At 39.0% G+C, this 14130-nt stretch overlaps 1 protein-coding gene across 1 annotated transcript; it reads right to left on the bottom strand.

Moving 5' to 3' along the window:
* Nucleotides 1–3437: 3437 nt before the first annotated feature.
* GPX7 (glutathione peroxidase 7) lies at nt 3438–13080 on the bottom strand. The gene is made up of 3 exons (XM_009872274.1): nt 12874–13080; nt 5632–5893; nt 3438–3772 (listed from the first exon to the last, which is right to left on the bottom strand). The coding sequence occupies exons 1-3, from the start codon at nt 13078–13080 to the stop codon at nt 3609–3611; spliced, it is 633 nt and encodes a 210-aa protein (XP_009870576.1). The 3' UTR covers nt 3438–3608.
* Between the last annotated feature and the right edge of the window lie 1050 nt (nt 13081–14130).

Here is a 14130-nt window from a genome sequence, read left to right as displayed (position 1 = left end):
TTTCTTCATCCTGGTTGGGAGGTCTGTAGCATACTCCCACGATGATGTCTGTCTTATTGGCTCCTCCTTTGATTCTAATCCATAAACTCTCAACCCTGACATCACATTGATTAATTTCTAAGCATTCATATCCCTCCCTAACACAGAGGGCCACCCCACCACCTCTCCTACCTCGTCTGTCTCTTCTGAAAAGCTGATATCCATCAATTGTGGTGCTCCAATTGTGTGTGTCATCCCACCACATTTCGGTTATGGCAATTAGATCATAGTTTTTCATCTGTACAATGGCCTCCAGTTCCTCCTGTCTGTTACCCATGCTCCGTGCATTAGTGTAGATGCGCCTCAGCCGAGTCACCTTTTGGATGGGAGAAGCCCTAACAGCCTAAAATCTCTTGGTGCTTTCGGTATCTCATCCATCATGGGATTTGTAAACTCCTTTGTGTTTTGTCAGTGATGTATTTACTCCAGAATCTTTTAATCATGTCACTGAGAATACCTGATCTCTTTGCTTACTCAACTCTTTCTGTGACTGTTACATTTATTTTTGCTCTCTAAACAGCTGCAGTATAAATTTGCATGTTTATAGGATGTATTTGGTTGATCCAATAACTGAAGGGAGGATCAGATTTGTTTTGCTCAATCCAAAGGCTGTTCAGTCTTCTGAAAGTATCAGCTATGATCAGATTTTTACTGAACCAGATGCTGATGTGTTTGAAATGATAAACTGGGTACCATCCAGTAGGGAGAAATTGTGTCTGGTTTGCTGCTGAGGTTTCAGCCTAGAATCACAATAGAAGCTTGAGTGAAATGTCCTTAGTGTGTAAGTAAAATACGAGAGGTGGCTGTAAGGATAACTAGATTATTTGCATCGTACTAACTTATAATGCAAAAAAAAAAAAAAAGGCATTAAACCCCTCTCTATTGCTCCATTCAATCACTGTATTTCAATGTAGCATATTCCATTTCAAAACAGAGCTTTGGGTATATATAGGTGTGATTTTATGTTCTTTATGAGACAAAATTTTGAAAGATTTAAAGTATCCTGTCTGATTTTAAACTTATAGTTAGGCTTTAAAATTATTTCTTTTCCCTCTGACGTGCCACAGGGGGCACATTTCTCCCTGCAGTCCTGTTGTCTGAGTGCTTTAGTTCAGTGTCCAAATCAACATGCCAAGAGTTTATACCTTCAAAGTTGGAAAATGAAAGAGATTAAGTCTTACAAGATCAAGATAATCAGTCTCCATGCATAAATACACTCATCTATTGATGCACACTAATGTTTTCTCTGCAAAGTAGACAAGCTGCAAAGAAAATAAGCTCTGGTATACATTCACAGCTGTTCCACAATTTTCAGGATTTGCTGTAGGGAAGACCTCTGTCAGATGAAAACCATGTTGGAACTCATGAGCCAAATAAGTAATTTCTGATCTCTGCTTGCCCTCTGTATAGTGTCAACAGACAAATTCAACCCAGTGCAATTTGCTTTGCAATTTTTCTGAGCAGGAGGTCATGAAGTACTTATAGCATGACTAGATATGAATTAATCTACAAGTGGGAATATTTACTTTTACTCTGTAGTTTCAATTAAAAGACCAGAGCATTTGTTCTACAAAATTATTCTAACACAATAAAGGATGGAATATATGCCATTTGCTTAATTTAATAATGAAAATGTTTCTAGTCACTTCAGAGAGAGTAGTTATATGCTTAAAACCATGTGCCTGTTCAAATTTGTTGTTGTTTCAAAGCTTGCGTATGTACTACTTACCTTAGTTCCCTTTAAATTGCCAAACTGGTGAGAACACCAACTCTAACAGTCATCAGTATTAACTTATTCATAGCACTCAGATATAGGCTCAGACATCAGATAGCAGAACTTCTTAGCTCATAGTAAGATAGCAATTACAGCCTCCTTCTTCTTTGACAGAAACCCTTTGAAAATCTTGTCAGCAAGAACTCTTTTTATCTCAACCAAATCACAGTGTACAGGTCCGCTGCTCTTAACCCTGGGATGCTTTAAGAAGAATCTAGTCTTGTCCAATTGCAGTATTATTGACAAGCGAAAGCTTTTTTTGTGCTTCCTAATGGCTGTAAGAGCAGCACAAACAACCCTAAAATCCTCTCGCTCATACTCCCTTAGCCCACTCCACAGAACGAGTCCAAGACTTCAGGAGACAGCAGGTGTTTGAGCATGGGAACTCTAATGTACACTAGAATCAACTCTTTTATTTCTAGCAGTTCTCCAGTCCTCTTCTTTCTCCTCTTGTCTTGGTATTACTTGCCTTTGATTTCAGCTAGAGCCTGTTGGGATACTGAAGAGTTATAATGGCAGTGGGGAGTTAGAAAAAGTTCTTAGCACAGTCAGGTCAATTAAGGCTTATTTGCACACTTGGGCGCTGACAACTCTATGGGCAAATATTGTTTGAGCTGCTTTTAAAGACATTATGAGGCACAAGAAAGCTTTTGATTGTCAATAATAATGCAGTTGGACAAGACTAGGTTCTTCTTAAAGTATCCCGGGGTTAAGAGCAGGGGACCTGTACATTGTGATTTTGTTGAGATTAAAAGAGTTCTTGCTGACAAAATTTTCAAAGGGTTTCTGTCAAAGAAGAAGCGGTAATTGTTAGTGTTATTATATTAGTATGAGCTACAAAGTTCTGAAGTCTGAGCAGATGCCTGAGTGCTACATTTGTGACATTAATGTGATATTAAACAATGTAACACTATGCAGCAAGTAAACATTTGGAAAATTATTTCCATGGAAAAATGTTGATTCTCTAATGTTTGTCTGTACATGCAGCAAAATCGGACGGTATTGTAAATCTAAAAATAAATTTAACATCAATTGTATGAGGTAAGAATAATTCTTCTAAGGCAAAATGCTAATAGAAATAAATAGCCATTTCATATAGGCTCTGGTCCTACAGATATTCAAATGGCTATTTAAATACAATCTGATAATCTTTGCTGGGTGAAAAAATGCAGAAATTCTTTTCATAGGCTTTTGGAGAATTTTTACAGAGATTTTGTCTTTACATTTCTTTCATTTAGGTTTTATAAGTGTCTTTTCCCATGCCCTTCTTAACTGATTTTCTAGGCAGATGAAATCAAATATATATGGCCTTGGTAACTAGAAAGACATATATTTGTGTAAGTCTGCCTTGTTTGAAGGTATCTGTTTTGGCCCTCTTGCTATCACATGCCTTAACACAATCATGCACTTTTTACTCTTTTATTTTTTCATTCGGTTCACAATCAAAATATGACAACAAAATTGCAGATGTCAGTCAGATTCCAATCAGGAAACTCTCATTATTCTTAACCTTTTTCCTACAGGTACATGGACTGACTTCCTACAATGTAACCAACGATTAGTAATTTGAATTGGGAAAGAAATAATTGCTGATGACATCTTCTTTCCCAGAAAGGTCAAATTGAATTCAGTTGGAGAAAATAATTTCAATTATTTTGACCATGATAACTTGCTGTTTTCTTGATTCTTAGGATGAAGAATATAGATTCCCCATATACGCTCTTTTGGAATGTAAAAAGACAAACTACAGCTCTAATTCTCAATAAAGATGTAATTGGTATGCTGGGTTTTTAAATCATAATTCATCTTTCTTCTTCAGGATGATTTTCCGTACAAGTTCTGTAACATGAGGTCTTATTTCTTCAACAGAGACAGTAGAGTCCCAGGCCTTTACGACTTTTCCATTGGGGTCCACCAGGTATTTCCAAAAGTTCCAGGTTGGTTCCTCCCCTGTAGACTCTACAGATTATTTAAAAAAAAGAAAAAAAAAGAAAAAGTGGAAACTTAGAATAAAAAAACCCCACCTTAGCCAATTCCTGACATTTGTTCATGTCAATTTGGTGATTACCCTCTCAGAGGAAGAAGGAATGTGAAATTAGGAGAGAGTTCCAACTGAATAATAAGATTAATTTTCTGTTCAGACAGGGAGCTTTAACTAGACAGTAGCCCCCTGGAGACAGACGAATGGAATCAGTCAAGGTTGAAACGGACGGACAGGAGAAAGCACTATAACCCATGTTAAAGGAGTGTATGTCTGTGCTATATAGGCAAATCTAAAAATAGAGTTTGGTGTAACAATGTAGCTATACCAGCACTGATTATTTCCTCGCTTATCCACAATTTTTCCTTCAAAAGCGCCCAGTATCATGTCCATCAGAAGAATGTTTCAAGCAATGCTACATGAAGAAATAACAAAGTAAATTGTTCCAAGAAGTTTCCTTCTAATCCTTTCTCTACTACATTTTTTTCTCTCCACGACCACATGCTTATCCTTTGCTATTCTGGTACACGACTAACAAAATTTTCAGGATTTTCAATCAGACCAGGAGTCTTATCACACTAACAGCACCAGCACAGACACTACAGACAAATTAGCATATTTTTCCACTGATTTTACAATGGGAAAAATCTCATAAGGAATCAGAAGATATTTCGAAGTATCATTAAGACACAGCCAGACCTACATTGTTGAGTATCTTGTTACTATACTGCATAAATATACTGCCTCCAGCAGGCTCCCTTGGCATGTGGGCCAACAGAGAAACAGAAGTTTTGCAACTTTCATGTCACATTTCTGCAGTAACAACCTCACTGGGCAAAACAGGAATGCGAGAATGTGAAGGGAATTAAAGGGAAGTTTGGGCAGCAGAAAGATCCATTGTGGACACCTGGAAGGAGGTGTGCTTGGGGTAGTCAAAAGTAATACTACCAATAGTACTTCAAATTCAGCAGTATGTGGGAGAGCACTGTGGTGCTGCAGAGACGAAGCAGCAATATAGTCCTTGCAGAATGCAGCTCAGGTGATGCCATGTCATACTGGGCTTTATTATATGTCAGTGCTGAAAGACATCGCCTGCACTTTGGGTAAAGACTGACATTTTACTTTAGCATTTAAATGGCATTTAGAGCATTCGTTCAGTGCAAGAAAAGTAGTGCCTTGATAGAGAATATCTGGTTTGCAGTGTGTTTTGTCAGCTGTCTGCTAAGAACCAGCCAAACCTCTTCAGGTAGCAGTGCTAGCTGTAATGCAGGTAGAACTGGAGGAACTGAACAGTATGGCTATTCCAATGCTTGGCAAGGACTGAGGAAGGGAGTGTTCAAGGTCATTTTTTAGTGCCTCGTTTCATTTTTTGATCGCTGAAGTAAATTATATAGGCACTTTGCTTCCACTTATCCTACAGCTCGAGATGAAACTTATAAATCCGACCTGCAGCAGTCATGCCACAGGAGAAGCACTTATGAGGCTGCAAAGTGGAAAACAGAAGATCGGGTATTGTATGTGTGCAGGAGAATATTTCAAGACCCGTATTGCATGTAGAGGTTTGTTAGACTGGCTTTTATAGGGCATCTGTTATCATAGTGTCTTCATCTCAAGAGATCTCCTTAGAAGATTAGAGAAGGCTGTCAGGGGCAACACAGAAATCCTGCCCTGTGCAGGAGGATGGACTACATGGCTTCTGACCAGTTTGAGCCTGACAATTCTGTGCTATGATTTTGTGAACACAGCCATAGACATCTTTTTTTTGTGTTGGATGGTATTTTATATCTGAGGAATTCTGCACTGGGGAAACAACCCTCCGATATTCCAGACTACTCACCAATTAAGTACTTGAAGGCAGGAATTGCACCGGCTCCGCTGACTGCGACTTTGCTGAACATAGGAAAGGAGGCACCATAGGTCTTCCGTGCAAAACTTTCGATTTCTTTGTTAGTGTCTGGCTCTTGCTGCCCAAACTGATTGCATGGGAATGCCAGCACATTGAAGTGATACGGCCCGAGGTCTCTCTGTAACTGTTGCAAGGCCTTGTAGTGGCTCTCTGTATACCCACACTCACTCGCAACATTGACAACTAGCGACACCTGAAGAACAAGAGAGATAAAAAATTTGTCAGTTTTCCAACAGATGGGCTGAGCTGGAGACTATTTTCAGAAAATTAGAATGTCTAGAAAACTGTGACTGTTTTTTTTACATTTGAAACTACATCGAGTTCTGTTCACAAGAGGAAGATTTAGTATTTCTTTTATGTATTCCCATCTGGCAACCATGACAATAATCAATAAACTGCTAAGCAACCTCAATTTTCATTTTAGAGAGAATCTATGTTCCTCCATTCTGCCTTTTGGATCATTTCTGAATATATTCAGGAAGTTACCAACCAGCCAAGGTATACCAATTTAATGAAAGAAACTTGCAAATTCATGTATTTTTGGTAGTTTCTTTATAGTGAAGCATCTGTTCTGCAGCATCTTTCCTTGTACAGAGCTTAGAAGTCATCCGGAACTGGCTGATCCCTTTGTCACTGATGTATTGATCTGGAAGTTAATAGGAGCAATTACAGGATTTTGGGTTGATCTATGCAATATAGTAGGGAAACTCAAGGCCACAAAGAGCTTGCCATTAGTTTTTGAGATATTTTGTTTTTAAATAAACTCTAGAATTTATTTTTAGACTTAGTTTTTATTATTCTTATGAATTTTGTAAGCGTGAGTTGCTACTGGTTCTACATAAATTTAGCCTACTCTAGTATTTCCTTGAGAGTGGATTAAAGCTGAATGTCCTAGATCTTTTGGATACAATATAATTTTTATTAATAAAGTAGCACTCTGCATTTTATAGTGATGTTCCTTTTCCAGACCAACTTGTAAGGTTTATAAAGGAATATAAGTATTTTAATACTAAACATGTTTCTACCAACCTAGATTAAAATCAGGCGTAGTACAGAAAAAACATTATGATTTGGGAACTAGAATTCTATCCAGTTTACACTGAATCCGCTGGATTTCTACAGATTATACACTGGCCTGGAAGCTGGTTCTTCATTCCCAAATTGCAAAAATTTTTAATTCAATCAAAATAGCCGATGCGTTCTCTAGCACTATTACAACAATAACAGCTATCCATATTGGGTCTTTCTACAAGGGTTTGGAAGTTTCACAGAAGCTGGCACTTTGTCTTCTTTATTGTCACTGTGAGACAGGAGGAAAACCTGAAGCTTGGACACATTAGGTGACCTCACCAAATTACACAGCAAGCAGCTGAAGGGTGAGAAAAGGAAGTAAAAAATCCTGACTCCAGGCCTCATAATCTTGTATCTGTGACCACTGGCTTTGCTCATTTTAAACTTTGGATTCTGATATTAGTATTTGTCCATATTCCTGTGTGTATGTTTCTGTACAAAATATAAAAGTATATAGAATATATGAATAGAGTGCATCAAATAAATTTTAATATTTTAAAAATAAATGACTGCATGTGTGTAGTGTTTTTAATGCCAGAAAACAAACTGGCATATAAAAGCCCATAATCTGGGTAAAGTATGAGATAAAAAAATGAAATTCCTAGAAGGGGTATGAACAAGTAACTAAAAAGCTAAGGGGATTTTTGTGTTTATCACTTCTTACGTTAAACATCAACATTTCCTTTGGGCATTTTGTACCTTCTGTGGGTATCTGGCTATATTTAAAGTGGTTTTTGGAGCATCACTGTTTTACCTGGAAGACAGGTAACCTTACAGAGCAAAAGCTGATGTACTTGTTTGTGATGTACTGTGCCACCAGAATAGAATCTAAGCAATCCCTCTGCACTTGCATATGAAATATGATCTGGAGCCATCTAGCTAACTTCCAAAGCATCACAGTCATTCAGACTACATTTACAAACTCTACCCGAAATTTTAATTTCTGTCTCATAAAATGTCCATAGATATGGTGTATGATTTTAACTATTTTTTTTCAAAGTGCTAATAATTTTATTGTGCATTCCTGTTGCAGACTGCCAGTATTTCGAATAGAACTTTTATACTGGACATAAAAAAGTAACTATTGGCCGTTCTGTTCTTTTAAAGTTATTTGTATTTACCAAGCATAGTGACAACTGTAGTTTATTTAATATGATTGAAGGTAAATTGTAACATTTAGAGTTGAAGTCCTGTGTAGTTCTTTCATATGAAATTCTAGTCTTTTTTAAATGGAGTTTAAGACAGCATTCTCATAATGCAGGATTTTTCATATACCTTACTGTATTCATACCTGTTGGTACTTTATCCCAAACACAGAGGTAATGTCAGAATTTATTGTTGGAGGTTTGGGGGAAATCAGGCTGTGTAGGTATTGTGTTCATATTATAACAGATATGAAAGATGACTTGCCAATGAAAGGAATCGAGCTTTTATAACTTCTACTTGATTTTCAAGTTAGGAGGGCTTGAAAGAATTCACTCAAAAAGAAACAATTATTTTAATTTACAACTGTTTAAAACCAGTGATTACTCAGCATGGTAGTGAAAGGCATGAGAGCTCACAGTGCAAATGGTGCAAACTTCCAAATGTTCTCCCACAAAATAGGAGGAAACTACACACAGCATTTCTTAGAATGGCAAACACGTTCTGCTACTTTCTTCCTTAGAAAAATACATTCTATTACCAAACTCTGTAATTCTATAGTGCAAACCTCCTAAAGGTATAAAACATAATACAAAACTTTCAGTATCTATCAGCATTTAATAAAGAATCTTTAAAACAATTGTTTAAAAATCTTTCCCAAGTTATCTTTCATCTCTCTGGTACCAGAAGTGATAAAATGTGGTGATTTTTTTTTGTCTGTATTTTATTTTTAATAAATAAATCACCTATTTTGCTCCTGAAAAGAAACAGTACTTTGACTTCGTACAACTATTAATCATTTAAATTAAGTTCAATATGCATCTGGACTGACTTTGGGCTCTGAGCGTGCAAGTCAAGTACACCACCTAGTGTGCAGTGCAAACAATTAATCCTAGACTGTAAAAAAATTATTTAATTTAAATTGACCTCTCTATTAGCCATTGTCTGAGCTCTTAATACTGTCCTTTCCTTCCCTTTGCTTAGAAAACCCATGCATTCTAGTAGTGAGCTCATTCATTTAGTATCGCAAGAATACTTCTGGGTTTATTTAATGTCTACACCAGTGTACCTCCTTGAGGAAAACATCCTGGAGAGATTTATGAATCTGCGATGAGCTTCAAGTAACCCTTTGCAGATCTTTTAGCAGAGGCAGTAGATACTTAGGTTTTTAGACCTGGAGATTCTTAACTAGCTCCATGTGACTGATGGAAGAACCAGCCACAAGTGTTGGATTACACGGCTCACAAAGCTGTTACCTAAGTGGAAAAAATTGCAATACTTTGTACAGTAATTAAGTAACTATCGTCTGTGTTTCCAGGCATGCAGCAGTGCTACGTTCTGAGATTACAGAGAGCTGGATGCAAAATGCTTAGCATTACTTTCAACAGTAAAATAATACTTTACGTTGGTATGCTGCCTGATGCTTTTACCTTATTGGAGTACCCCAGGTTCAAGATTTCCAAAGCACTGCCCTAACACTGTTTAATTACACCTCAGCACGCTGTACTTGGCTGTGTGGCAGGTAGGCAGGCAGGCAGGGGGGTACTATTATATCCAGGTAAGTATGAACACAGCACAGAACAGATGATGCTCAAGAGTTCTGACTCCCAAATAGATACTCTTTTTGGTAAGAACATTGCCTCTTACAGCATAACTGATAGAGATAATAAAAGAAAATACCAGCTGCCTTGAATTAGGTAGATAGATTAGACAGAAAACTAATCTTATTTGGATCCTGTTGATTCTCTCACTGCCCTTCATTTTTAATGTAGATAGGTCAGCATCAGTAGAGTAGCCTGGGAAAATCATACCAGGATGGCCTTCTTGCACAAACCAGTAGAACAAGCAGCTTTGTGATCTATTTCACTTGTAGTACTCTTCTTTCTTCAGTCATCATAGGCCTTCCTTTCTCTGTTTTGGGGTAGATGTGATAGGATACCTGATCTTGTAGCATGTATGCCAAATTTTTAGCATTCTGGCAATATAATTTCTTACACCTCCATAAAAAGAGAGTGCTCGCATATTTTTGGTATTTTTATTCCAGTGGAGGATAGGTTATATCTGTGCACATCTATTTCAGAAAAAAAAAAATCTGTTCTCTATTTTTTGGTTTTTTATTCCATAACTGTTAGTACATTTCTTACTTACTATGTAACCGAGGGTACTTGGGCTTTGTATCAAGATGCACTCAAATGGAAATTGAATTAATAATATCAATCAGTTTTATTTTTTATGACTAAGAAAAATAGTGTCAATGATCTGAGTACACAATAAATTATATTAATAATGTTATTGAAGAGAGATTCTGCAAGTCATGAAGTGCACTAATTGTTTAGACTTAGCATGGCTCTTGTGGGTTTTTTTTATACTCTGAAGCTTTTGGATTTTTTTAATTCCCAGTTAGTTTCTTGACTACCAATTAAGTAATTATTTAACTAAATTAGTTAAGTGACTGAATTGAAGAAAATGTCTTCTCTACATCTGCCAGAAATCTTAAGGCTTTTAAAAGCTGGTTTAGCAATTAGCAGACTATTGTTCCAGAGGCTAACTAGTGACTCAATTTAAAACACTAGCAGCACATACATAGTACTTTATATATTATGTGCTTTCATTTAATAGCTTTAAAATATTACGATAAACCTACATTTTAACATTACTTATCTAACTACAGATTTAAGCAGGTTTATTTTAAGAAATAAATGGGAGTTTTAATTAACTTCTGTCTACCTTGATACTGAGTTCTGACAACATAATGACAGAAAGGGATGTGTTTTATTGCTCTAATTTTCTTTAAAATTGTGCGCATGCATTATCAAACCGTAGCTAGCCGGGACATTAATAGGCTCTCTGAATGCAAATCTTCTTGTTTCCCCATTTGGTCCCCATGTGTTGCATGATCTAGCTGAGAGGTGTCCCTGCCCATGACAGGGAGGTTGGATTAAATGGCCTCTAAGGTCCCTTCCAACCTGGGCCATTCTAGGATTCTATGAAGAAGCTGGTCATCACTTTCTTGGAATAAACTCTTCTACAGGGCCTAGCAGAGATCAGGGAGCAGTGATTCATTCAGTGATGGCATCGCCTTTTCCAAGGTACAGCTCTAGAGCTCTCCCATATGAAACCAGTGACGTCACAGGGGTGGCCTGGTACCACAGCACCACTGGAGATACACACACCTGCCCCTAACCTGGTCTGTTCAGGGGATTCCAGGTCAGGCTCTGCAGCTTGTTCTGGAGGGGATGAACACCTACAGCTCTCTGCAGGGTGGCTGTAAGGAACTCCTCTGAGTTCCCCTTTACTCTTCTCCATGTGGATTCTGGCCCTCAGGTAGAGAAGCTACAAGTGGCATTTGCTTATTCAGACAGATTTGCAGATGACCTGCAGACAAAACATGCCCCAGTAACAGTATTTATTGACAGAGCCTTTGGAAGGAACTCCTAAAACAAAAAAAGCAAATATTGCTTAATTTTAAATATTGCTTAATATTAAATAGTTTCCATGGTTTTTCCAATATAGATATTTGAGTGTGCATTGGACCAGTTCTGTCTCGTGAACAGTGGGGAAGGAAGACTGTGACCAGGTAAGATTCAGCCCTCACATTTGGTCCAAATCTACTAGTAGCCCTTTCTACTGAGCTCAGGAAAATGTACATCTCTTCCTATGGGCCTTCTCTGCCTTCCTGCCAATGTTTTAGCAACCTGCTGCTTTGGATTAGTGAGTTCAGGCACCTCAGTGAAGGACCTGAGGAGGAGGAAAAGGAAGGTGGAAACAGAAAGCTGGAGATGAAGGGTGAAAGTGAGAAGTGGTGCCCGCCTTTCTGGGCAGCAGCTAAGCTGTTGGACTGCCTGGCTGTGCCACAGATGATGATGTGTCACTTGAGCGCTAAGGCTGGCAGTTGTGGGCTTTATGTTGATTTTAGCTTCTGTAATTTGTGAATGTGCCTATGAGAGCCTACAGCATGATGTCTCCTGTGTGCTAAGTTCCCTTTTCACTCTTCCATAGGTACTGACCATCTTTCCTAGATGGCCAAACCATAAAATAACATAAAATAACATAAAATAACATAAAATAACATAAAATAACATACATTAAAAAATAAAATGAAACATAAAACCAGGTTACATTCAAGTAAACTGTTCTGAAGTGGGAAGGAAAGCTGGAATTCTGTGTAATGTGCTCCAGGTGACCCTGCTTTAGTTGGGGGAGAAGGGGATGGACTAGATGATCTCCAGAGGTCCCTTCCAACTTTGTTAATTCTGTGAAAGTTCTGCCTAGCACGCCTTAATGTAAAATGTAAATAAAATTTAAAAGACATCATGGAAGTATATGGGTGTCTACCTGCCCTTCTTTATATTGCTCTGTCACACTAAAAAGCTACAAGGGGAATAGCACGATGTTGCTAAAATGACACTATAGACCGATATTAAAATAATTACTTCATGTTTCTCGCTTGTTTACCAATTGTGGTAAAATCCGTTAACTCCCTTAGCCACTAATGAAATCCCCCCTTTTTTTTTAATGTAGAACATTAAAAAGAAAAGGGACTTTGGCAAACAAAAATTCTAAAAGCCATGCAGTTAAAAGGCAGAAATAAGCTCCAAACGTTAGGTTACGCAAAGGTACAGGCTTCCAGAGCTTCAAATTCAATCGCGGTGCGATTCCCGCAGCCGCGGGCAGGGCACAGCCCCCCCTGCCACGTCTGCAGGCAGCAGCCGGCGCACGGAGGAGACGCGGACACATACACACAGGTCGGGCTGCAAAGGTTTTATTTCAAGAGTACAAAGACCTAGGGAGCGGTACCGAAGGCAGCATGCAGGCAACGCTCCAGGTCAGTTAGAGTCCTAACCCCAAACTGTCTACGTGCGTGCACCGAGTTAACGTACAAGCTCTCCGCCCCCCGGTTGCTCCCTGCAGGCATGCAAGGCTGGTTAGCGAGCGCTGCGCTCCGCCGGGCGCACTTACCGAGCCCCTGTACTTCTCCAGAGAGACTAGTTTGCCCCTGATGTTTACAACTTTGAAAGTGTAAAAATCAGGCTCTTTCTGCTGCGTGGCGGAAAACGCTAAGAGCAGGAGCGCTGCAATTGCAAGGAGCATGGCTAGCGGGACGAGGAAAACTTTGGCGGAGGCAGAGGAAGGCTGGTGCTCCACACTGCCCTCAGGATCCAGCATGCTGCGCCGCCGGCCGCCGCGGGAAAGCGCTGCCGCAAAGAAAGGACTGCTGCAAAGGCAGCTTTTGCAACAGTCCGGCTTCTGCAAAGGGCCGGACCTCAGGGGGATGTAGTTGTGGAGGATGAAATACTCCTTAAAACCGAGCGTTCCACGGCGGTGGTCTGTTCAGGAGGGCCATCTGCGGTGCAAGACCAGCGAGGGTGCTAGATGGCTCGAGAATAGCAATGCTGTGTCTGTCTGTGGGGCACATTTAGAGAGCTGCTTTAACTACATCCTAGGAAAATGATGGATAGAGTTATTGCTATTTTTGGAGGGTTTGCTAGTGCCTTTTTTTTTTTGGACACTAACTATAGCATCTAGTAACTACGGTGTAATGTCAAAGGAGACCAGTGGCTTGGTTGCTAGTGGTTACTGCAGCAAGTGCTCTGAGACATTCACAGCAAACAGCCAGCAAAAGCAGAGTTACAAATGTGCCGTGAAAAAAGGAGCACCGTTAAGCCAGGCCTTCAGAAAACTTGCCTCTGCGTGCACCCGGCTGGCAAGAAGCGAGTGGCCAGACCACTGGTCTTCACCGTGTGATTTGGGAGAAACCATGTTACCAAGGGGGTTTTTAAAGGGAGAAGGCATTAAGCATCAGTAACTGAATTTGGGACCAAAGCTGTCAGGTATACAGAGCAAAACTACTGCTTCAGTGCACAGATGCCATTCTTGGATGGTCTGCAAGTAAAAGTAGCCATCTTTACAATTTGCTGCTACGCCTGCTGAAAGAAAAGGATTTTTATATATATATGAAATAATAATAGAAAGCATTTGATGATGACTGATTTCCTCCTGGCCCAAGAAATTGGTCCTCCATTCCTATGATTTTGATAATTCTTGGCAAAGAAATGCAGAATGCAATGATTTACAGGAAAGAATTAAATAGAACATCCAAGGCATATTAGAAGTCTATCTTTTGGAGAGCAAATTACATTTTATAATCTCCCTTTGTGGGGTTTTTGGGGTTTTTTTTGGGGTTGTTTTCTAAAACTGAGTTTTGGTGGATCTTTG

The sequence above is a fragment of the Apaloderma vittatum genome, unplaced genomic scaffold (assembly GCF_000703405.1).
Source record: "Apaloderma vittatum isolate BGI_N311 unplaced genomic scaffold, ASM70340v1 scaffold39500, whole genome shotgun sequence".
NCBI classification, from domain to species: domain Eukaryota; kingdom Metazoa; phylum Chordata; class Aves; order Trogoniformes; family Trogonidae; genus Apaloderma; species Apaloderma vittatum.
Note: the sequence above shows the minus strand (reverse complement) of the source record. Positions and strands in the feature narration are given on the sequence as shown.